Source organism: Lissotriton vulgaris, chromosome 4_1 (assembly GCF_964263255.1).
Source record: "Lissotriton vulgaris chromosome 4_1, aLisVul1.2, whole genome shotgun sequence".
Lineage (NCBI taxonomy): Eukaryota > Metazoa > Chordata > Amphibia > Caudata > Salamandridae > Lissotriton > Lissotriton vulgaris.
In genome coordinates this window covers 1,802,684,168-1,802,710,459 of record NC_141691.1, presented here as the reverse complement: position 1 = coordinate 1,802,710,459, position 26,292 = coordinate 1,802,684,168, and the positions used below count along the sequence as shown (strand labels likewise).

Below are 26,292 nucleotides of genomic sequence, written 5' to 3'. Positions count from 1 at the left end.
CGAGTACTGAAAGGGGTTGGCTGAAGCAGTCACAAACCCACTTCATCAAAAGCAGTGCCATGACCACCGTTCACTCTAGGCCGCGCGCGCACCTCCTCTGAAGTCAGCGCGCACACAGGACGTTGCTAGAGAGTTGCGCCGCCCGCCGCTTTTAAAAAGCCAGCGGCGCGATCAGGAGGCACTTTTTCGTGTGGTGGCGGTGGCGGTGGAGTGGGCGTGAGAAATGCAGGTAAGGAGGCGGGGGGCTGGTGGGGATTGTGGCGATTGTGGCACTTCGGCTGTGTGGGAGCGTGGCAGACTGTGGCCTTTTGTTTAAGTATTGCTGATAACCAGAGCCCCTTCACGGGCTCCGATTAACAGCAAATACTTAAACAAAAGGCCACAGTCTGCCTCACGCTTTACTAACAAAAGCGTAGACATTTTCCAAACATAACGTGTACTTTAGCACATGCTGTGTTTGGAAAGTGTCTACGCTTTTGTTAGTAAAGCGAGAGGCAGACTGTGGCCTTTTGTTTAAGTATTGCTGTTAATCGGAGCCTGTGAATGGGCTCTGATTATCAGAAATACTTATACGAGAGGCCAGCGCGGGTGGGGAACGAGCGGAACTGAAGGCAAGAGGGAAGGCACACAAAACGAGTGGGACAGAGGGCATAAAGGCACAAAAAAAGAGTGGGACAGAGTGCAGCAAGAGTGGGACAGAGGGCAAAAAGGCACACAAAACGAGTGGGACAGAGGGCATAAAGGCACAAAAACGAGTTGAACACAGGACAGAAAGGCACAAAAAACGAGTGGGAGAGAGGGCATAAAGGCACAAAAAACGAGAGGGACAGAGGACAGAAAGTCAGAAAAAACGAGTGGGATAGAGGGCAGAAAGGGACACAAAACGAGTGGGACAGAGGGCAGAAAGGCACACAAAACGAGTGGGACAGAGGGCAGAAAGGCACAAAAAACGAGTGGGATAGAGGGCATAAAGGCACTAAAAACGAGTGGAACAGAGGGCAAAAACGAGAGGAACAGAGGGCATAAAGGCACAAAAAAAGAGTGGAACAGAGGGCAGAAAGGCACAAAAAGCGAGGGAAAAACAAATGGAACAGAAGGTAAAAGGGGCAGAAAAACGAGTGGCACAGAGGGCAGACGAGCACAAAAAACTAATGGCAAGGAGGCAGAATACAGAAATATAGGGGCAGCTAAGAACAGAAGGCAGAACCGGCAGAGAGGCATGGGGCAGCGAGGGGAACAGAAGGGAAAACTGGGCAGAGACACGGGCAGCGAGGGGTACAGAAGGAAAGACCTGGCAGAGAGAGCATGGGGACAGCGAGGGGAACAGAGGGAAGAAAAAGGGCACAGATTTTCGTGCTGTCTGATTGCTCACTTTCCACAAGCCCTTGCGTACCAATAAATAATACACTGATGTATGCATACATGTCATGCCAATAGACCCAATTCAGGCTGTCTCCCTCTTGAAATTGCCTCTTCTTCAAAAGGCGTTTTTAAAAAGATGTTTGAGTTGTACAAATTGCTTGGGGGTCCCTGGCTTCCAAACAGGACTGGATGAGGCATTTCCGGATTTTTTTAATGCATGCATAGCATTTCAGTAAACACACACTGCGCTGGTCAGCCTCTCCTAAAATCGGGCGCTATGATATGTCGGGGAAGTCGGTGATGTTAACATTAAAATAAAGCAACCTACTTTGCTTTAACTTTGTACTTTTTTCTGGAATGGCTTCCTGCACAGCTTGATTTTACACGTGATTAGTGTATTTATTTAATGTACAGTACTCATGTAGCCCATCAAATAGTTAAATATAAAGCATACTCTTTGATGTAACACAGACTGCCGGCTTCCCCACTTGACCAAACTGTGTGATCTTAGGCAGTCACAGTGCTTCCTTTTTCCTTCATTTGACAGCAGCTTTGAATCCACAATTTCAGTTTGTGTACAGAACAAAAGCATTTCACTCCTTAGGGTATCCATTTTTGGAATTGTGAGTCTGCCATTTTTTTACATGCCGTTTGTTGCATCAATTACATGCCAATATCATGCGCCTCAGGCTGGCCTAAGGTTTCAGATTGCTTATGTGAAATTTTCATAATTTCAATGTACTTATGATTAGCATTCGAGTGACATTTTCTTGTGAACAAAATCAAAGAAATGAAGATGTGGGGAATATGTAAAAATCTCTGGAAGTAAAACACGATTGAAGGTTATTCCTCTTGATGCAGGTTTTTAAATTTAAGTCTGCGTTTTTTAAAATGTTTTATTTACTATTCAAAAACACCCTTAAGTTATTACAATCAAAAGCTGTTACTCTTCCACTCAGGTGGTCTGTCGCAGGTTTTCTGCCACTTCAATGAATGGAAATGCAGCTGTTTGGTGGTTACTAGGTTACTGTTCTATATTAGGATTTAAAGTTATAAACTGCAAGTAACAAAATGAGCTTTCTGACAGAAGCAGTAATGCACTGACCTAGTTACATTGCATGTGAATTTTGATCTGCATGGTTCACCAGCTTTTCATCAGGCATTTTAAGCTCCTCGGCTACTTAATGAGTCAACTTCCAGTAGGCAAAACTTAGATCTCTCTGCAGCAGGTCCATCATTCTTCAGTTATCTTGACATATTTATGGTTGCCTGAAAACTGCTTGAACGTAGTTAATCATAGTTTTTTGCGCGCCACTGCAGCATCTTCAGGTGGGATCTTTTGATGGATTGTGTGCTTCTCAACCATCCTGTGGGTTACCTTGTTCACCCACATCAACCATTTGCACAGTTTGTATTTTGTGTTACACCTTCTGGGATTCAGATTTATAGACCAGTTTAAGATAATGGATGCTAATAATGGAACATATGGGCACATCCCTGTTTGTCCTAGGCTGGAATCCTAGGTAATTATTTGGTCATTTTTCCTCTTGGGCCTCTTGACCGGTCCCATGCATAGTTTGTAATTCTTCGGGTGTTTGCTGACTTACTTGTCTTCACTTGTAGGTTTCCAGTCTGTAAGGTATTTGGATTTGAGTGGTCAGGTGCGAGTACCACAAAGACAAGGAAATTCTGTTTACGTTCCTTGTTGGGTTGGGGGTTGCTGGGTAAATAGATTCACAATCTGCACCCCTTTTTCATTTGCAGGTTCGTGAAACCGTACTACAAAGACAATTGCACAGGCAGATGTGAGTACAGGCAGAACAAACAGGTAATTGTTTGGTAGAGTTAAACCAGAGCTTTTTCAGTTGCAGGTTTCGCAGACAGTACCCCACACATTTAAGCAGGCGTACGTGAGTACACGCAGAAGAGGTAATTGTTTGGTTGCGTTAAACTGTGGTGCATCTTGAACATTGTAGTACCATATATACTGACCCATGTTTTCTTCTGTTGCAGGTTTCGCAGCCAGAACCCCATACATTTGAACAGGCGCACATGAGTGCAAGCAGAAGAGGTTTGTTGGGTTGAGTTAAACCGTGGTGCATCTTGAACATTGTAGTACCATATATACTTACCCATGTTTTCTTCTGTTGCAGGTTTCGCAGCCAGAACCCTATACATTTAAACAGGCGTACGTGAGTGCAAGCAGAAGAGGTAATTGTTGGGTTGAGTTAAACTGTGGTGCATCTTGAACATTGTAGTACCAGATATACTTACCCATGTTTTCTTCTGTTGCAGGTTTTGCAGCCAGAACCCCATACATTTAAACAGGCGCACGTGAGTGCAAGCAGAAGAGGTAATTGTTGGGTTGAGTTAAACTGTGGTGCATCTTGTACATTGTAGTATAACAGATTGCATTCTTGAGCTAGGCGTCAACGTAAGCCATGTTTCCTTATTTTGCAGGCTTTGGGGCACAGCAGGTTCAAACCAGCGGGTATGGAAATGTTCAAGCGCAAAGCTGTAACTTTGCGAGAGTGCAGTGCTTCACCACAAAGGAAGAAATGTTGCCTTGTATTCAAGGAAGAGTGGATGAAGGAAATTGTGGAGGCTGAGACACAAAAGTCACAAAGCAAGGTTTGCATGCAACTTGGGGAACTATTTCAATACAGTCCTGACGTGTGCTTGATTTGCAAAGCATGTGCTGAAGACAAGATTGTGGGGGACTTTTCCACAGGGAAGAAATGGAGTGATGGCTGCAAACTGGACTACATGAAACGCCATCTACTTAGCAAAGTACACAAATCTGCCATGGTGATATTGAGAAACAGAAGTGCTGCTGCCAGGTTTGGTTTTGAAGTGCGGGTAATGCTGACAGAAACTGCCACTGACAAAGCAAATAGAATGGAAGTAGTTGAACGCCAAAGATCTATGCCTGAGGAGATAAAGATTCTCATCAACAAAGTGTTGCTGGCAGTCAAGATGAATACTTCAATGTTATCTGTACAAGACATCCATGATCACCTAGCTTTGTATGTGAAGATACCAGACAGCTGGAGGAGCAAGAATAGCACGATACACTGTGAAGCTATGACAGAACTTCGGCAAGCTTTGTATCACACCTTGATAATTGATGAGAGCACAGATATTTCTGTTACAAAAATGCTCATCCTGTATTTCAAGTTCCGACCTGTAACATCAACTGAGCACAAAACGCAGTTTGGGGGCATAGTGAAGCTGACTAGCTGTAATGCTGAGGCTATCACTACTGCCGTGAAATTATTCTACACTGCCAATGAACTGGACCTCATGCAAATGGTCATGTTCATATCTGATGGTGCGTCTGTGATGCTGGGGAAGAATAATGGTGTTCCTACTCGCCTTAAACAATCCATTCCTCATCTAGTTGAGCAGCATTGTGTCGCCCATTGAGAAGATTTGGGAGTTGATGATGCCTGGAAGAGGGTTCCAATGATTAAAGGGATGGAGACATTATTGAGGACTGTCTACACTGTGTTCTCCAGATCTCCTGCAAGGAAGTCCAACCTGGATGAAATTGCATCAGTCACTGAATGTGAAGTTGTCTCTTTTCGACCACTGAATGAAGTCCGGTGGCTTTCAAGGCATTTTGCTGTTGGTGCACTAATTTGTAATTACGAGACTGTTCTTAAGTACTTTGAGCATGAGAAAGTTGAGGAGAATGATCCAATTGCTAAATATTGTTATAAAAAGCTATCGGACTCCAACTACCATATTTCCCTTGCAGTACTTAGTGACTTTCTGAGTGAATTTGCATCTTTGTGCAAACTATTCCAAAAAAGTTCTTTAACTACTGTTGAAGCTGTACAGTATGCAAGAGCAAAGATTGGCCAAATTAAGCAACAGTATTTGGGGGACACTGTCTTTTGGAGCAGCAATGTAAGAGAGCTGATGGTGTTGTACAAGGAAAGGCAAGAGTTTGACAGTGGGCCTATTTTGTGTTTTGTTTCCCTTCTTTGTGAGTACATGCAAAAAAGGTTCCCTGAAGATGAGCTAAAAGAATGGGCAAGTTTTGAGATACAGGCAATAGCCACACAATCACATTTTGATTTTGGGACTGAGAATATTGAAAGACTTGTTGAAAAGTATAAAAATGTCTTGGCCCTGGGTGATTGTGAAACACCAGAAGATGTTGTTCAACAGTACAGAGACTATAAATATGTGGTGGCAGAACATGTAAAGGGTGGGTTATTTAGCACCTTTCAAGACATGGTGATTTTCACTGTACGCAATGCTGCTCAGTATAGTGTGGTGTCTCAGCTTGTTGATGTCTGCGCAACATTTCAAGCATCTAGTGCAGACTGTGAAGGAAGATTCAGCCTCATGAATACTATCAAGAGCAAATTGAGTAATAGACTAGAAAAGAAGCATTTGGACATGCTGATGAGGACAAAGGTCTACCTCCTGAATGGGAAAGTTGACCTAGACCGAGTTTATCAGCACTGGAAAAATGGCAAGGATCGCCGTGAGAAGCAACCCTGTCACCCATCTAGTGACGCCACTTGACGTGTCTGAACAGCCCTCTCCCTTCTTGTGTATATGTGATATTGTATAGGCTCGCAACATTCCCCACCCAATGAACTGTGCTCCAGTTAAGAATATTTATTAAAATCTTATGATGGTACCATCATTGAAGTCTTGTGCTTTTCTAAACTTGAAGTGTACTTGCCAGTGTAACCAATTTATGTCATGGCGTGCTTATCCAATTTGCAAACTGCCCTTAAGACCCTTATTGTGGCGCTGTATGTGTGACAATGCACCATCTTTTCACTTTTTAAAGTAAACGTTTTGAGTGCCATATGGTGTCGCAGACACGCGAAGTTTGGTTCCTGGCGCACATAGCCATGTTTGCAGTGCACAGAGACCCTCCACTGCTGCACACAGAGGAAAAAAATTAGAGGGAACATTGGCCATGACCATTTTCGCAATGCCTGGGTTTTGGTGAAGAAACATGTCCGGCAGAGTTGTCTGAAGCATCTCTGGCATGGTCTATATCAAGTGATTCTCGTCATCACAACATCTGTAAATTGTTTAGGTCTCCCCAACTGGTTACATTCTGCCCATACTCGCAGAGTTCAGTGTCCCCTTGCTGAAATTACAGCACGTCTCCCAGAAGGGCCACTGGTGGTCGAGAGACCACGGGAGCAGGTTAGTCAAACTCTAGGTGACCAGTCAGAACCTGAAGCAGCACTTGATTGGTCTGAGGGGCATCTTGATGAGTCAATACTTGGATTTGAAGAAGCCTGTGTAGTGGCGGTGAACCAGACATATTCAGATCCCAACAAAGGACCTATACCCTTATTTATGAGGCCTTGCATCAGTTTTGCGCCGCCGGTGCGTCACTTTTTGTGACGCACTAGCGGCGTAAAAAATGCGCCTTGTTGCGCCATATTTAAAAAGTAACGCATCTAGGTAGATGCGTCACTTTTTAAACCCCTGCGCCACATTATACCTGCGTCAGGTATAATGTATGCAGAGGGGGCGTTCCCCCGCAAAAATCTCGTAATAGTGACGCAGTGAAATCTATGAGATTTCACTGCGTCACTGTTAGGATGCTGTTGCGTCAAAATCTTGCGCCTGCCTCACAGCAGGCGTAAGACTGACGCAAGCCCTTTCACATGGGGCTTTCCCCATGTGAAAGGATGCATTGCTGGAGTTGCGTCACTTTTGTGACACACTCCAGCAATGCGTCACTTTTGCGCTTACAGATGCATCAGAAATACTGACGTATCTATAAGTCCTTGCGACATGATGCGTCATATATTAAATATGACGCATCATTGGTGTCGCAAGGAGTGCGCAGTGAAAAGTGACGCATCGCTGTTTTCACGCAGCGGTGCGTCGCTTTTCATAAATGAGGCCCTAGTGCCTTTGAACCACGAGTGGCAGCTAGAGAACATTGGCTGAGAAAGCAAGAAAGAGGGAAACTGAAGTTGCCGACTGAAGGTGAACTTCCAACTATTCCAAAAACATCTAAAGAATCTGATTTATGTGGTGATGAGGGTGAAGGACCTGCTTTGAGGAGATCAAATAAAACAAGAGTGCCTTGTTGAAGGTATTCTTCCACTGAATGGACATATCTTGCTACAAACTACATAGAGAGTGAATTGTGGTAGCTCTGGGATAACAGTGAAGATCCAGTTGAATCTACCAAAACTTGATCTCCAGTTTCACCTTACATTTAAATGTCTTTGTTGACAAGATTATGTGCTTTCAGACATCTTATCCTGGATGTGGGTGAATTACCCTTCCTGAATTCTGGGTAATTCCCTGTGCTAGTTAATAAACTAAGACATTTCATACTAGAACTAGTGATTACTGAACTTGGACATTATGTTTTCAGAGACATCTAACACAATTTGTAAAAGACATTAAGTAGATTACCTAGGCCCAAGATGGAGAAGAAGAATAGGGTTGCCATTAGAAGAACATGATGTCCGGCTAGGGAAGTCTCATTAAGATTTGCATATAAACTTTGTTGCATATCCTATGAACTTTGATTTTACAACTTGCACAGGTGGAGACAGACAGAGAAAACTCTGCTACTGCCATTCTCCACCCACTGGTCTGATTTTAGCAAAGTTATTGAAACTAACCTTTATTAGATCACCAAGATCTTGAAAAAGGATTCTTTTGTGGATGGGCAGGCAGTGTAGAGCTTTAAGGGCAGCTGAGGCTGAAGAGCCTCCGAACCCTTTTAATTCTAACCGAGCGGCTGCATGTTGGACCATCTGTAGTTTGTTTAAAACAGACTTATTGGTCCCTGCATATAGGCTGTTGCAGTAGTCTAGTCTGGAGGTGACTAGAGCCACTGTGACTGCCTTTCTAGCCGTGCACGGAAGTATATCGAAAAACGTTTTGAGGGACTTTATCACTTGAAAACATGACACTGCTAGGGATTGCTGGTGAAAGGAAAGTTTTGAGTCAAATATCACCTCCAGATTCTTTGCTTCCGTCACTGTGTTAGGAGGGGGGGGGGGTGTCTATGGGCTACCATAGGCTGGGGAGAGGGTATTCGATTTCCCTAATGGCATAATCTCTGTTTTTTTCGAGTTGCATTTTAAGTGATTTACTAGCATACATTAAAAAACGCTGTAAGACACTGTGGTAGATTTACATTAGAGTGTGGATTGTTCATCTAATACCAGAATTAGCTGAGTATTATACGCATTAGAGATTGTCTCAATGTTGAAAGACAATATCAGGCTAATGTGCAGGCCATATAGGCATTAAAGAGTACTGGACTCAGAATGCAGCCTTGTGGAACCCCAGAAAGGAGGAGTTTTTCTGTTGACCAACAGTGGCCAAGAGAAAGAACTCGTCTGCGTTTTTGTAGGAGAATTTTAGCCAGGCCTAGGCAAGTTGAGAAATGCAGTATGATTTGAGATGATCCAGTAAGATGATGTGTGAGACCGTGTCAAATGTGGCTAATAAGTCTAATAAGATTAGCACAGCTTTTTTTCCCTGGTCTAAAGCCCATTTAGGGGTTTCAGCAGTATACAGTAGCACTGAGTTTGTTGAGTGCTGAGGTCTGAATTCTGATTGTGATTTAGGATATTTGCTGTTTTCCAGATAGGACAGAAGTTGAGTATTGACTCGTTTTTCTGTGATTTTACTAAGGCATGGAAGTAGGGAGATAGGACGAATATTAGTGAGAGTGTTAGGGTCTGGTAGTTGTTTTTTCTGGAGGGGTTTATCTGCTGTAATTTTCCATTCACTAGGTACTTCTGCTCATGAGAGGGTGGCGTTGATTATATTATTTACAACTGGGTTAATGGTGTTGCTAATGGTATGCATAATCTGAGAGGGACATGGGTCAAAAGGGGTGTGTTACCGTTACAACGGAACTTTTACAACGTAATGCTGTTACAACGCAGCTATTACATCGCAAATACCATTACAATGCATGCCATTACAACGCATGGCATTACATAGCAGATGGTATTACAACGCATTACCATTACATCGTAAGTATTGGTAAGTATTTAATTTTTTTTTTTTTTTTATTTAATATGTTATTATTGATTTAATTATTATTAATTATAAAAAAATATTTATTTCGTTTTTAAATATTATAAATTAAATATATTAATTTAAGTATTTTTTAAAATAAGTATGAGTATAGGAGTATATGTTTTGGGGTACTGATGTATATGTTTTGGGGTGTTTGGGTATTTTTAGGTTTTTAGGTTTTAGGGCAGGGTTTGGGTTTTGGGGTACAGGGGTGTTTTTAGGTTTTAGGGTAGGGTTTGGGTTTTGGGGTACAGGGGTGTTTTTAGGTTTTAGGGTAGGGTTTGGGTTTTGGGGTACAGGGGTGTTTTTAGGTTTTAGGGCAGGGTTTGGGTTTTGGGGTACAGGGGTGTTTTTAGGTTTCAGGGCAGGGTTTGGGTTTTGGGGTACAGGGGTGTTTTTAGGTTTTAGGGCAGTGTTTGGGTTTTGGGGTACAGGGGTGTTTTTAGGTTTTAGGGCAGTGTTTGGGTTTTGGGGTACAGGGGTGTTTTTAGGTTTTAGGGCAGGGTTTGGGTTTTGGGGTACAGGGGTGTTTTTAGGTTTTAGGGTAGGGTTTGGGTTTTGGGGTACAGGGGTGTTTTTAGGTTTTAGGGCAGGGTTTGGGTTTTGGGGTACAGGGGTGTTTTTAGGTTTTAGGGCAGGGTTTGGGTTTTGGGGTACAGGGGTGTTTTTAGGTTTTAGGGCAGGGTTTGGGTTTTGGGGTACAGGGGTATTACGACTTTATATAAATTAAATTAATTAAATTAATTTTATTTAATTTAATTAAATTAATAACAATATTTACAATTATTAATTTAATTGTATTAATAAACGATTACAATTAAATTATATTATTTAAAAATGGTTAATTAATTAAATTCTTTTAATTTTATTAAATATAATTATATTATGTATTATTTATAACTTAATTAAATTATAATTATATTTATTGTAATTAATTGCATTATATTATTTTCTATTTATAAATTTTTTATATATCATTAATTATATTATTTTAAATATATTAAATTAATATATTATTAATTTAAATGTATTAATAAACGATTATAATTAAATTATTTGATTTAAAAATGTTTAATTAATTAAATTCTTTTAATTTTATTAATTATAATTATATTATGTATTATTTATAACTTAATTAAATTATAATTATATTTATTGTAATTAATTACATTATATTATTTTCTATTTATAAATTTTTTATATATCATTAATTATATTATTTTAAATTACTATAATTAAATTAATTACTGTTTTAATAATGTTATATTATTTTTATTATTTTAAATTAATTTAATTAACTTTATTACATTTTTTAAAATAAAGATATACTTACCAATACTTACGATGTAATGGTATGCGTTGTAATACCATCTGCTATGTAATGCCATGCGTTGTAATGGCATGCATTGTAATGGTATTTGCGATGTAAAAATCGCGTTGTAACGGAACGCGTTGTAAAACATCGCGTTGTACTGACACCAATCCGTCAAAAGGAGACCCTGATTTACATGCAAGAATAGCCTGGCGAGATTGTTCTAGGATGATGGTTTGAAAAACTTGGAGAGTTAATCTGTCATCCACATGATTAGAAAAAGCCTCTGTAGACAGGTTGAGAGGCGCGATAAAGTATTTTTGTAGCAATTGGACTTTCTGTTAAAAATAGTCAGCAATGCAATCGCAAAGAGACCATGATGGGGAATCTATTCTTGAAGTATTATAAGGTGAGTGAAATAGTTGCCTATCTTAAAGATTGTTTGTTGATCAGAGTCGGCCAGTTTGAGTAGATTGGAAAAATAAGATTTCTTCTTAACTTTAATCTGTTGATTGTAGTTTTTAAGAGCCCCTTTAAACAAAGTTAATTCTTCCTGTATGTAAATTTGCCACCATCTGTGTTCTAGTCTCCTGCAGTTGCTATGCAATTCTCTTAACTTTTGGCTTTACCAGGGGGCGGAAGGATTCTTAAACAAATGATTTTTCTTGGGGATAGGAGAGACAAAACTATCCCAAAGTGTTGACATCCATAGATTGCAATGTTGACTATGAGATGATGGGTCCCCTGTCAGCGTTGACATTCAGGCAAATGCTTCTATACCAAGATCTGGGGAGGCTGCCACGAAAGGCAATCAAAGCTACAAGGCTTTAATCGGTTCATCTGATACGATCTTCAGATTAAATGTGATGGCTTGATTAGCCATCAGAGGGAAGATTGGAGAAGCTTAATTTTGGCTCCACTCTTACAGGTCACGAATTTATAATGACTGGGTGCAGTTAGCATTCTGTATACTGAGTGTGATCTAATATTATTAATAAAAGATGGAGTTTCAAATGTATTTCTGAAATGTTCCATGAAAGAACAATAGAATCCTATAATGTGTGCATACTAATGTTTAGATTTCTCATGAAATTGCAGTTCTCACCCATAGCTTACAAATGTTTTAAGATGTAACACTTGGTCAAATGGTTAGTACACATATAACCAGGATTTCTCATATAAAAGGTATTCATATTGTTTCATTGATTTTATGATCATACGTGCACATATATCTAAATGTAGGGTGCACATAAATTGTTTTACTCAATTAGCATAACCAAAGGCCTTAAGCTCTTGACTTTCAATGTTTAACCTTGAACGTGAAAGTAGCTTTCTTGCATGTTCTCTCCTCTGGGGTGCAATTTCATGGTTTTATTAGTTTGTGAAGAGGCATTGTGTACTATATCGATAGCAAGGTATTGGAGGAAACTTTTGGCAACTTTTGGCAAGATGAAGACATGTTAACAAAGTCAGAGACAATTTCTCGTGGCTGAGAATGCAATGCTCAAGGTCAATCAAATGTTCCAATTTGACGGTGTGGAAGTAAAGGAGAAACCTGCCAATTGCTACCTTGAAAGATGGAAATGCACTGGAGATGATGACGTGGGTGCCCTTGAATGCTTTCTGTGTTAATTGGTGCTGCATTATTAGTTAGAGAGCAGAGCCCCTTATGGCTTCATGGGGTGCAGACCTCTTTGCTATACCTCTCTTTGTGTGGATTCATGCTATACATTCCTTTTTTTTAATACTTATACAGAAGTCTCCATTATGTTGACACCTTTCCTTGCTTTCTCTGATTAATTATGTCTTCTCCAATATAGAATAGAGTAGGATAAGTTAGATTTCTTTAGATTTACTCATGACTAGGCAAGAAGATCGAAATACACATGTCAATCTTCAAATCCTTTTGCTCATCTTTTGTAGCACAGCTACCGACTTTCTCAAATGCTTTTGTATTGTTTAGGCTGAATGCCATTAGGAGATTCAGACTAATTTTGGTAATTTTGTACTTCAACAATATGCTTCTGAAACTGCCTGTTGTGCAATTTGTAATTAACCAATTTATATTTAGTAGTTTGCGGTCTTTATTTGTTGACCAATTGGTTACACTTTTAATTGAGATTCTGAAAATGATGTGAACTTGCCAGGTACAACAAAGATCCTTTAACCAGAGAAGAAGATTAGAAAGAAGGGCCCAGTGCTCTATCGGACAAACGAGCAGCAGCGCCTTTACCAATAAAGGGCGCTAATGCATGACATTTAATGGCAGTGTTGTGATGCATGAATAGGCGTTTAAAGGTGTTAGCCTAACCAGCAATGCATGGCACTTGGAAAGGCTGCATTGATTATGCGCATAGGCAACACTTTTGGTTGTATGTAGTTCGTGGAGACCCATGTTCCTTCTTGTGAAGTGATAGCATGTCTCAGTGGATTTTCTTGGGTACACATTATCCAAAAACCATTGCAACAAAGAAGAGGACTAGGAGGTAATGAATCTATTCTTCCTTTTTACAGCCATTATTTGTTTCTCCTTCTCGTAGATGGTTGCTGAGTCCAGCACCCCAGCAACAGTGGATGAATATTTTGATTTGATGTTATGTTATTCTCCACAACACTGGGAATGGCTTTTTACATTTCAGATTTGTCAATAATTTCGAAATGTCATTTGATAATCTGCATAAAAAGAGGCACGTTCTTGTTTCACTCTGCCTTTAACTTAAATATTGTTTCACTTTTCAGAAAAAGTCACTTACCTGATTCTTGTCTGGAACCTGAACTTTGAAATCCTTCCCCATCATATACAGTGCTTCCGGGACTGGACACAGAGTACACGCGATAACTTAGCCCCACAACAGAAGGCTGGGGTTCCCACTGCCAAGTAACTGTGTCACCTACAGCAATGTCCATGTATGCTGGAGACCAGGAATAACCGAATCCGTAAGCTGTGTACAAAAAATGGGAACTTAGCTGTATCATTTTTTAAACTCATATTTCCTGAAACCTGCGATGGCTGTAACCACATTTAATCTACTGGAAAACAAGATATATTTTGGAAACACTGCTCAAATAGACATTTCGCAATACAAGATCAAATGTCTTAAAACTGAATACTTTGATTAGGAGTAAAAGACGTGCCAGAATTTCAGACACTAAAACATTCCGTGAAGCAGTGCCTGCCCACTATAGTGAAATGCAGGGGCAGCTCCTACACTTGAGCGGAGGATTATCACCCACCCCACTTAAATTACCCCTAAAGCCCCAGAGATGAAAAATAAAATGGTAACTCATTAACATTTTATTTTTCATCCCCTTCCCGAACAGAGAATCAGGGCGGGGCAGGGTCAGGTGAGTGCCAACAAGCAGGGAGGGTGGGCTTTATGTCCACTATTTAAAATAAAATGCACATGTCATTTTGGCCGGCCATCTTAGGGCGGCCAGTCACACAGGCACACTCAAGACAGCTAGGTTAGAGAAGTGCAGGCCTCCAGAATGCTGTGGAGCGCCAAGTGAGCCCACTACCTCCAATAAGGTTGCTGCTCTAACTGCATGAGAGAAGTGCCAGGATTGGTCAAGGGAGTTTCCTGGTGGCCGGGCTGCAGTTGCAGAAAGAAGAGGTCCAGTGCGGAGTCTAGGTAAGTGTTTGATTTCATTTAATCTTTTTAAATGTAATTGTATGCTTATGGGTGCCCCCCCCACACTCCCAGTGAATCTTAGCCACCACTGGTGAAATGTTAACAAAGAGGAACACATAATTTCCTCTGCAGTGAAATCTTGATCACATCGTTCCTCAATCATAAAATAAGGGGTACAGCAAAAAGATTCTCAAAGGGTACTCGGGGAAGAGGAAGCCTTGATGACCACTGAATGGGCGTTTATTTGGAGTGGAATTACATAAGGTTTTATTGGGCTCCACAGTTGTTTTGGCCTGTTTGCCATATGGCACACCAGGAGGCAATAGCAGTTGGTTATAAGGTCTGGCTCTCTTGCCCTTGCATTGTTGAAATCACTTTCTAGGTGGGCCCAATTTTTTTGTACAGGTTTGAGATAGTTTGATTCACGGATGCCAAGATTTCAGAGCATCTATGTGTGACATTTTCATGGTTTCAGTGTACTTTTAAGTGACATTCAATGACCAAATATGAAAAACTTAGAGTCACACTTTCTTTCGGGTAAAACCATGCAATAAAGTCCATGGCAACACCAAAATGTCACAAATGAAAAACCCATTTGAGCAAAGATCTTGAAACTACTGCAATGTACCTGAAATGGAAGGGTACTTACCTAGTACCCTTGAGGAGTACAAGATGTAGAAATCATATTATCTATACTAGTAGGTACTATATTTTAAGTGTTTTGTCTGGAAAAACTCAGGATTTAAAACATACCACCATGGTTAGTTTTGGCTTCACTAATAAGAATGTATTTCTACCCATAATTACTCCTTCCAGCAACATTTAGATAATGAAAGACTGGAGAAAAACATATTTTTCTAACCTACACCATACAGTTTATATGCAGCTCTTTGATTAAACTGTATAGGTTTCATACTGGTCCCATGCTTCTGGAGATAGAGGGCGCCTGGAAGAAGTTCCCATTTTCAACATTCCATTACTACATTTCGTGGTGTTTTGTTTTTCCAGTCTAGTTCGAAGACTACGTCCTCAATGATGATTAGTGTTTCTCCATGAGGGAGGCTGCTGTACAGACTCTCGAGCCCATTAAGAGTTCAGTGTTTGGGTCGAAGGATCTGTTTTGTAAGAGTCTCAAGACATTCTTAGTGTCTTTGAGATAAATATTGGTTTATTCGATCATCAGTCTCAGGAAAGTATCAGAAAAGTTTGATAGAGTTTCCAGCATTGACCCGATTCGGGACAAAATCAGACGCCTCAGTACCTATGTTAAGGTCTTGTGTATTTTTGGGATTGTGTAAAAATAAGGTGTTATAGGATATTTCATAAGGAGCCCATCCATACACAATATAGTTTTTTTTAGTGCCTGGTACTAATATGGTAATGTGTGCTTTTTTTCAACAAAAATTGAACCAATTTTTAAAAAAATATTAGTGAGGGCTTGGCAGCTTCCCCAACAATAATTTTGCTCTCCGCCGCATCACCAAATGCGATGCAACACGTGTAACAAAATTTGTGTTATTTATTTATTTGTGTACTTAGCTCCGTAGGGTCATATTCCGTATATTACTACTCCCGACCCCGAACAATTTCTGCAGAGGCGAAGAAACTGCCCATATGGGAGATTATCTCGCAGATGTCTCGGGTGAAAGTTATTGTAAAGTAAGAGGCAGTTTTTGGCTGTGGGTTTGAAATGAGTGTTGGTCTTTAGTCCTCCCTGGTCTGGATAGATATTGAGATCTAGAAAAACCAGATTTTTATTGGATGTAGTGTGGGTGAATTTAAAGAATCTATCTTGTTGGTTCAACCATACTATGAAATCTTCAACAGATTGTGTGTCTCCCTTCCATATTACAAGGACATCACCGATGTACCTTCTCCAGGTAATCACCTGGTTGTAGAAAGGGTTTTGCTTGTGTAAAATTCGAGTGGACTCTAGGTGGTGTACATAGAGACCAGCCAGGCTAGGAGCAAAGGTGCTTCCCATGCTGGTCCCATGCTTCTGTAAGTAGTGTACCCCTTCATAAAGGAAGACATTGTTTTTTTCGTGCCAGATTGATACACTCCATGCCAACATTTCTTGGTGTGTGGTAATTCCAAGGTGTGGAAAACAGAACTTCCTCAATGATATCAAGTGTCTCGTTGTGGGGTACGCTAGTGTATAAGCTCTCGACATCCAGTCCCAAGAGTAAGTTATTTTCAGGGTCAAAGGGGAGGTCCTCAATGAGTTGGAGTACAGCCTTTGTGTCCTTTAAGTAGGTGTTAGTCTTTTGTACTAATGGTCTTAGAAAGGCGTCCACGAATTTGGAGAGGGGTTCGAGTATGGAGCCTATGACAGATACGATCGGGCGGCCTGGTGGATATGCCGCCTCCTTGTGGATCTTCGGAATCGTGTAGAAGCATGGTGTTTTTGGTGTCTTTTGGATGAGGAACTCAGCTTCATTTTTAGATACCCAGTCATGAGCAATTACCTCCTCTACCCTTATTAGGATTCTGATTCTGATTTCCTCAGTTGGGTCGTCTCGTAGAATTTCGTAGTTTCTCTTGTCATTGAATAGCTTTCTGCACTTGTTGTCGTGGTTTTCCTGGGTTTGGATGACTATAGCCCCATCCTTGTCAGCTGGTTTTATGACAATGTTGGGGTTGTTTGCCAATTCATGTAAGGCTTCTTTTTCCAATCGTGAAATGTTTTGAAAGGTTTCTCCCTCGTTTGTCGTTAGGTTTGCCAGGTCCTCCATGACCGCTTTCTCAAAGGTTAATATCTCAACAGGTAAGGCTGAATCAAGTGGAGTAAAAGTGGATTTTTGTCGTAATCCTGTGTCAGTTTGATGAGCATCGTTTTTAGAATCCTTGAAGTAGGCACGTAATTTCAGTTTGCGTATGAACTCTTTCATCTCTAGGCAGACTTTAAACTTGTCCATTTTATTGATGGGGACAAAGCCCAGGCCTTTCTCCAAGACTTGGTGTTGTGGTTCCGTCAGTTGTAGATCAGATAGATTGACCACTAGGTGTTGAACTCACTGGTTGACGGTTGGTGAGTGGATGCTGTCATGCTCCATGTTGATACGCATGGTGGGTCTACCAGATTCTGGTTCCAATGCACTTGGTTGCTTCTCTGGTTTCTTCCTCTTCGTGGTCCGTGGCGTTGGCCTAAAAAACGCGGTGGACCGTAGTAGCCATATTCCGGCGGTGGGTTTTGGTTCCATTGGGGGTACGGGTTGCCTATAGCGGGGGGCCTGGAGGATAATACATGTATCCAGGAGGGCCCTGGTAATGGTCCGAGCCTCTCCCTCTTGGTAAGTATGGTCTTTGGAATCTAGCACCACCTCCCTGATTACGTGGGTTGCTACCTCTGCTTGATCTGGAGACATTGGAGCTGGTATCAGAGGGGTCGGTGTCTGAGCCTTGTTCACTGTTGTTTCTTTTCGACACGTAGTCTTCCTTAATGTAAGGATACACCCGTTTGTAGCTGAAAACGCCAGGGTCCTTTTATTGTTTTTTATATTTGCTCTTTTTGAGTGTGATTTCAAACTCAGTCATTTCTTGGTTCAGTTCTTCTAGTCTTTTCTTTTATGCAGCAGGGGACTGATACCTTTTGATTTGCACGTCCAATTTCTGTATGTCCATTTTTAGTTCCTGGATTAGTCTGGTTGCGTTTTTATGATCAAGACTAGCCAGTCTCAGGATATTAAGGACATACATTTTTTGAAGGCTGCATCATGTGTAAAGATAAAAGGCTCATTGCAGACTATTTGGCCTGGTGGAGCTGCTTTTGCCTTTAAGTATTCAGTCATGAGGAGACCATGTAAATCCGTCTTTATCTGGGTTCTTCTCAAAGTGGCTAATTCATCCCAGTCTGTGCTGTTAGGACCAGGGTCTGTGTTGCTCAATCCTTATGGAGGCATCTTCTTCCCAAAGGAGCGATAACAACAGACCGTTGTTTGTTTTTTGTTTTTCCTTTTTCCCACCAATACAGATGAGAGTTTCATTTCACCTCTCGACCCAGAGGCTCATGGAGCATTGACTCCGTTTGTTTCTAGTTTGTATTTTTGAATTTTCAAACAACTTTTATTCCTCCTAGCCAATATGAAACCACTCAGAAAGTCAGCATATATAGTGTGTGATTTCTGTTCTATGTTGTTTTGTTGTGTGTATTGTCTACCCCTTCCTTTACAGACCACGCACGCAACCTGGGCTTCATCCTGGACTCCTCCCTCTCCATGACCAGACAAGTCAACGCCGTCTCCTCGTCATGCTTCAACATCCTGCGCATGCTACGGAAGATCTTTCGGTGGATCCCCACCGAGACCAGAAAGACGGTCACACAGGCCCTCGTCACCAGCCGACTGGACTACGGCAACGCCCTCTACGCCGGAACCACCGCCAAGCTCCAGAATGGACTCCAGCGGATCCAGAACACCTCAGCCAGACTCATCCTCGACATCCCACGACACAGATACATCTCCGGACATCTGAGAGACTTGCATTGGCTCCCCGTCAACAAAAGAATCACCTTCCGTCTCCTCACCCACGCACACAAAGCCCTACACAATCAAGGCCCGAGCTACCTCAACAACCGCATCAACTTCTACGCTCCCAAACGCCATCTACGATCAGCCAGTCACGCCCTCGCCGCCGTCCCCCGCATCCGAAGAACGACAACAGGAGGAAGGTCCTTCTCCTACCTGGCCGCCTAGACCTGGAACTCCCTCCCGTCCGACCTGCGCCTGACCCAAGACCACCTCTCCTTCAGGAAGAAGCTCAAGACCTGGCTGTTCGAGCAGTAGCAGCACCCACCCCCCCAAGCGCCTTGAGACCCTCCGGGTAAGTAGTGCGCTCTATAAATGTCTTTGATTGATTGATTGATCGATACAGGTCACAGCACCAATGTTTAACTATAGAAGTTTTCACTATGCATCACCTTTTTTCCCAAGGTGACATTGTGTCTGCACATTGGGAGCGCCCCAAAATAACTATGCTCTCTCTCTACAGGCTTATACTCAGAAATACTGACAAAGCTTTAGAAAACCCATACCTGTACCAATTAGGTATTGTATTTTTTTAAATCACTTGTATATATTTCACATATTGATAGCAACAAAATAAGTGACTGAGGGATCATACTCTGTCCTGAAGAAGAAGCGTCTCAAGCTTCAAAACATGTTGCCACCTAAAGGAGAATACGCACATTACTAGCGTGATCTCTCCGACTCACATTTTTTAACAGTACCAGCCTATGACCAATTAAAAAAAATTGAAAACATAAGGCCAGGTATTTTTTAACATCACTTTTCATCCACCCCTGCCCATTTTTCACTCACAACATATACACCTCACATAGCATTTACAATACTATAGTGCTCCAGCGTAGTCGGCAGTCACAGCAAGCCCCGTCCCGCAGCGGGGCGGGAAGACCCCAATGATGAAGCATGACACAAAGGGTCCTTTTGGTGTGTGAGGGGTATCCTAACAAATATTGTGTATGTCTTACATCTCTAGACATACAATAAACCTCTTTGAGGCGGATCATTTTGTTTCAAGTACCATAAGGTGCCTGCCACGAGGGGCAGGGATCAACAGGAGGGCACAATAGGTGCCCCCTCGGCCTCCAACCAGAGTCCCTTGAGATTACAGGCCGCATTCCGACTGGCAGGCGAGCTCCCTGAGCCCATAGGAAGCCAGCTGGAATGACTGGCCGGTTTCCTTTCCGACTGTGTCTATCGCAATGAGGCAGTCGGAAAGGAAATCAAATGGCCCATTACGATGTGGCTGTAAAGGTTCCAACAGACTTTACGATCCACACCATAATGGGGCCCTAAATGTTTAGGGTTTCCTGCTTTCAAAATGTGTTATTTTGACAGGTATGTATGCAGGTTTAAAAGGTGCAGCAGTCAGGAAATACATGTAGGCCTGAAGCCATATTTTCCTTGCCAGCCTAGTGGATGGCAGAATATGTCCTGCAGTCCATAGGTGGCATTCAACTTCAAGGCAAATGGTACCACATAATAAGGCCTTACTTGAGAACTAAATGTGCCAGTTGGAAATTTAACCAGTTTCATCAGGTTTTAGTAGAGTGAGCACATACACTGTGTATTGGACACTACTGTCCCCGTGTGCAAAGTATATAAAACAGCAATACAAATCAGAAAACTAAAATTGGGGTGCCCACTGAAAAAGTATTAGAGCTTTGGTTTTAATTCAATTGTTTGCTGAATATTGTGAAGGTCAGACAATATTGAAACAATCATGATCTGGCTGATGGATAAGAAATGATAAAGCAATGCTTTTTAGGGGCCAATGATTCATCCAGGATATATAATTCTAAATCTAATGTCTCATCCCAAGTAGCGAGGAACTTACAAATAGTAATCTACTTATAAAACATCATGTTTTCTGCAACAAAACAATAATAATTTATTGACAAAGTGTCTTCTTTTTGTAATAGAAGATTAGAAAATGGCACTTACTTAAATCTCTGCCATTGTTGGTGACTAAGTGTCTTGCTCTTCTTGGTTGAACAATGCATTCCAAGCTCTCTTCTGCTGCGGAAGTAATCTGGCATGACGTAAAATCTGCAATATGTAAAATGATTATCAGAAATAGTACAGTTGAAAACATTCTTCATTCTGAATCTTTACAATTTCATAAAATAAACACAACTGAAGAACAACTTAAACCTCTATAACCGAAGTTAAAAAAAGTTAACTGAAAAGTATAATATATACACTTTTTTCAAATCACATGTAACTTTTTCATGTATATTTTTTATGTATTTAGCAGTGCTTTCGGTGCCTACTTTTTGCATAATGGAAATTAAATCAAAACGACATAAACATTCAATATATAGCAAACAGTATGCAACATACATAGAATTCAATGAAAAACTAAACAAATTATGGTGAGAATTAGTCTATGGTGGACAAAGTATCTGTCCTCTTGGAGATCGATTTCACTCAGCTCATGAAGGGAGACTGGCATTTTAAGCATGGCAGGCCATTATCTGGCAAAAGGATTATGTAAAACTTCAAGGGCCCAATACACAAAGATAAACTGAGACGAGTAGTAAATGCCCTTTGTGAATGCTGAAAGTCGTAAAGGTAGACTTTTGGCTCATTTTACCTTTGTGAATCGGACCCTAAAAGTGTAGGGTACATTTAAAATTCAAAATAAATTTGAACTATGCTGTGAAAGTTTGCTTCAAAAAGAATCCCTTTAAGTAAGGTAATACAAAAACTGCATGATTCCTTGTTGATGCTAGGGAATTGGACAAAGCATTAATCCAGAATGGTGCAGTTACAATCTGAAACCGTGTCTGCCACCAGTGGGGAACTAGTCCCTCCTAAATGGCTAACATCCAATGGATGGACTAGTGCTTTATTGACAGCAGGCATTGTGGCAGCACTAGTGAACACATGGATAGAAATGTTACTACCTTCTCCTTTGACATTTTCTTATTGATTAACTGAGGGAACTGTTACAATTTTAACAACTCCCTAGTGCATGTCCAAAGAATCAAGCAGAGTGGCAATAACCTCCACTGATAAGGGAGTGAACAGACATCAGAAATAGTTTCCTTCTCTGCTTACATAATATTCAATATCAAGTATTGTTAACCGTAAAATTTACGTTTTAATGTGAAAATGAAAACAAAACTCACCAAGCTGCACGTCGTTGCTCTCTGGCTCTGTACTAAATCCAGACCCTCTTATTGTGATCTTTGTGCCACCATACACTGATCCGCGCTGAGGAGAAATACTGTTTACCTCCAAAATGTATGTAATGTTGGCTTTTGATGGGTCACTGAGAGGAAAGAAAATGCATAAGTGATTTTAGGAGGAAGACTCCTATCAACTTAGGTTTTGACTAACTTAGAGCCAGAGTTCCAAATGCATTTTTCTATTGCAAACCTTGAAATTTGCAAGATGACAGAGTTTGAGACAACAGAATTACTTTTAATACATATGCATTGAACTCACTTTTGGAATCGGAAACAACGTTCTGACTTGGAAACTGGGTTCAGTGACTCATACTGAGTTACAATTAGGTAGGAACATAAAAGGTGCCCACTCCTAACTGCAATTCAGAATGACATGAATAAATAGTTTTCAACCACAATTAACGTGTGATCAGATCATTGCCATCACCTTAAAGAAGGTGGAAACTGATTATCAAAGGGAAAGATGTCCCTAAATTAAACGTTCTCTTTAGTGTATGGTGCCAGGTGACCTCTGCTGGGAGGAATATTTAACCATCACAGGGGCAGCCCTAAACACCTGAACCAGGGGCATCAGTATTTTCTCCAAACTGAGGTTCAAAGTGCATACAAAATTATCATAGAACAAACAAGTTTAAATCATAAATGCTTAAATCAAACAACTCTATACACCTAATCGTGAAAAAAAATGGAAAAATAGAACGCACGGCCTATACAAATTCTTTTTTAAAGAAAAACATATGCACAATTATTTATTTAATAGATAAAGTAGTATTGTGAGGCTTGATTGAGGTAGCTTTAACACGCTTCTCAATAGGATTTATTGATTTATTTTTCATGCAGTTTCTGAGGTTGAAAAGTGACCATTGATGAGTTGCTTTATGTGCCCAATGCAATCCCTTATATGCAAGTAAGTTGGTTTATGTCTTATTACTTGGACAACACCCATTTAATGTGATTAGGTGATTTAGAGTTTGCATTCTTCATCTCTTCCAGAAATTATAACAAGTCTCTGGCACTGGTAGTCTTTTAGAGATTGACTGATTTTCAGGTCTCTTTTTTCTTTTCTTCTTGGGGTTTTGCACAATTCTTTTCCCCTTTCTTTTCTGTTTATTATGTTTTGCATGTCTTAAGCACAAGTCCCAGGTTCTGTTGGGAATGGTGTGGTAGGTTATCTTTCTTGGCACACTCATTCTTACTTATTTTTCTCTTAGCCCGTTTTAAAGAACTATTTTTAAGAATTATTTATATGGTGTTTATGTACCTTATAGATTGCCTGGTGGGACGCTCAGTTATTTATTTGTCCTGAAGATGACAGTGTACTTGTGACAAAGGTCGAAACGTCGTTGGCGCAACTGTGGACACAATTTATGGAGGACACATTGTTTTGTGTGTTGTAGTCCCAGGATATATTTTTAGAACTCCAACTTTTATGTAACCTCTCCCCTTTTTTTATGCCACCTGTCTAGTTGTAAAAAATTTCTATTAACTGTTATATGTACCAGCTTTTTCTGTCTGAGCCTCATGATACGACTTTTTCTATTAAATAAAAAAATTGTGCATATGTTTTTCTTACATTTTTTGGGGGATGGGCCATGCTTTCTATGTTTTAGTTTTTTTTCACGATTAGCTGTATACGGTTGTTTGATTTAAGCATTTGTGATTTAAATTTGTTTGTTCTATGATCATTTTGTATACACTTTGAATCTCTGTTTGGAGAAAAAACTCTGGCGGGAGGAGACAGTGGTCCAGTGGACTACTGCCTGCTCCCCCAGAAGTTTTACCAAACCGCAAAGTGTTCCCACCTTAAAAAAAAAAAAACACAGGATCCTTTAAGGAACATGGGCTTTCTGAAGAAATATAAAAACAGGCTATTCCCAAAAGGGGTGTAGTGCCCCCAATGCCAATCTATAGCTGTGGGATCCGCACTTTGCATTCTTTGTGTGTTAATAAATGAGTCCTTGTTACACAGGTTGTTATGTTGCAGCATTTATGTTCCGTTTGGAAACTCTGTGAATCATGAAAAATTCCAAATTTAGGACTTTGACGTGTTATGTCACCTTACTATTAGGAGAATAGACCCAACAAAGGACAATAGTATGGTCTTAGCTGCATTGGAGTTTATGATAAAAGAATGCAAAAAAATAATATTCACCTATATACAGAGCTATGAATCCTCTTTAATATGTTAATTAACAGGTATTTACCAAAAATGTATGTTGATAACCAATATTAATAATACAATTCATGGCTACACATATACGTACCAAGGAATTGTTTTTAAAATTCCACCTTGGGTGACAAAAAATTTGAACAACTAATGGTTTTTATGATGCATTCTAATCACAATCGATTCATTAATTATATTGTACTTAAAACAAGTTTACTCAGACACTTATAGTGTGTTTCTTTATGTGCTTAGTTGTGTCACATTTCTATTTGAGACACCATTTGATTCAAATGGATGTTGTTTCTGATTAACTATTCAAATTGTTCATGGTCATTTCCACTTCCCAATCAATGTCCCCCTAGAGGACATCTTTACAGACAGTTTCTACAGCCTTTGTAAATAACAGGGAAATGTGATGTAACTTGGTATTTTCCTTAGAGCTCATGTATCGTGAAGGAAACTGTCTTCACATATTGAATGTAGCAACTTGAAGTTCTTTCTGCTGTCGCTTCCTGATGTGGGCCTGGTAGAAAAACTTGGTAAATGGGCTACTGTTTAACGAATGTAATGTAGAGTGTTGTGCATCTCCTGACAGCAGCTGTGTAGAAACTACTATAGACTTTTGTGAAGGTGGGTTTGTTCTATATGAAGTATAATGACATGTTATTCTCTGAGTGGCTGATTAGCCAGAAACTGGTCCCAGGATGCTTGTTTCCGGACGAAGGAAGACATGGCTTGGCAGTTCGGGCTGGACTGGTCCATGAGGCATAGGGTCATACTGATTTGCATATGGCCATGTCTGAACAGGGGTGGGGGAGTGAGCTAAAGAGTGACGAGGGATTAAACCAGGATCAGTTGACTGGGGGTGAGTGCTTGCAATGTTCAACACTCCGTCCATCATCCCCTTTGGTTTTGCTTCGTTTGCCCTATGTTGGCAGGGTATGCCCAGATGTGGGTCCCTTGCTCCCTTTGCCACTGGATTCCAACTAGCCTGGCTGATGATGGCTGATTAGCCATAAACTGGTCCTAAGATGCTTGTTTCTGGTCTGGGGAAGACATAGCTTGGCAGTTCGGGCTAGACTGTTCCAATGAGGCACATGGTCAGACTGATTTGAATATGGCCATGTCTGAACTATGATGGCAGAGTGAGGTAAAGAATTACGATGGATTAAACCCAGATCAGTTGACTGGGGGTGACTGCTTGCAATGTTCAACACTCCGTCCATCATCCCCTTTAGTTTTGCTTTGTTCGCCCTATGTTGGCATGTTCCCATGAGGGTCAAACTGATTTGCATATGGCCATGTCTGAACTGCGGTGGGGGAGTGAGCTAAAGAGTGACGAGGGATTAAACCAGGATCAGTTGACTGGGGATGAGTGCTTGCAATATTCAACATCCATCCATCATCCCCTTTGGTTTTGCTATGTTCGCCCTAAGTTGGCAGGGTATGCCCAGACGTGGGTTCCTTGCTAACTTTGCCACTGGAATCAAGATAGCCTGGCTGATGAGGTTTATGAACCTGAAACCAGTCCCAGGATGCTTGTTTCCGGTCCAGGAAAGACATGGCGTGGCAGTTTGGGCCGGACTGTTCCCTTGAGGCACAGGGTCAGACTGATTTGCATATGGCCATGTATGAACTCGGGTGGCAGAGTGAGGAAAGAATGACGATGGATTAAACCCAAATCAGTTGGATGGGGGCGAGTGCTTGCAATTTTCAACACTCCGCCTATCATCCCCTTGGGTTTTGCCTTGCTCGCCCTAAGTTTTCAGGGTATGCGCAGACGTGGGTTCCTTGCTCACTTTGCCACTGGATTTATGATAGACTGGCTGATGGGGGTTATGAATACGAAACCGGTCCCAGGATGCTTGTTTCCAGTCCAGTGAAGGCATGGTTTGGCAGTTAAAACTGGACAGTTCCCACGAGGCACAGGGTCAGACTGATTTGCATATGTCTGAACTGGAGTGAGTTTAAGAATGACGATGGATTAAACCCAGATCAGTTGACTGGGGGTGAGTGCTTGCAATGTTCAACAATCCGTCCATCATCACCTTTGATTTTG

At 41.0% G+C, this 26,292-nt stretch overlaps 1 protein-coding gene across 1 annotated transcript in view; it reads right to left on the bottom strand.

Annotated features, from left to right (window-relative positions):
- Nucleotides 1-26,292, bottom strand: part of LOC147724580 (fibrocystin-L-like) — a 1,106,658-nt gene that overhangs the window by 491,833 nt on the left and 588,533 nt on the right. Inside the window, exons 35-37 of the mRNA XM_086966124.1 lie at nt 22,007-22,149; nt 20,817-20,921; nt 13,474-13,662 (exon numbers count right to left, since the gene is read on the bottom strand). Coding sequence (XP_086822250.1) covers nt 13,474-13,662; nt 20,817-20,921; nt 22,007-22,149 — 437 coding nt within the window. The remainder of the gene's footprint in view (nt 1-13,473; nt 13,663-20,816; nt 20,922-22,006; nt 22,150-26,292) is intronic.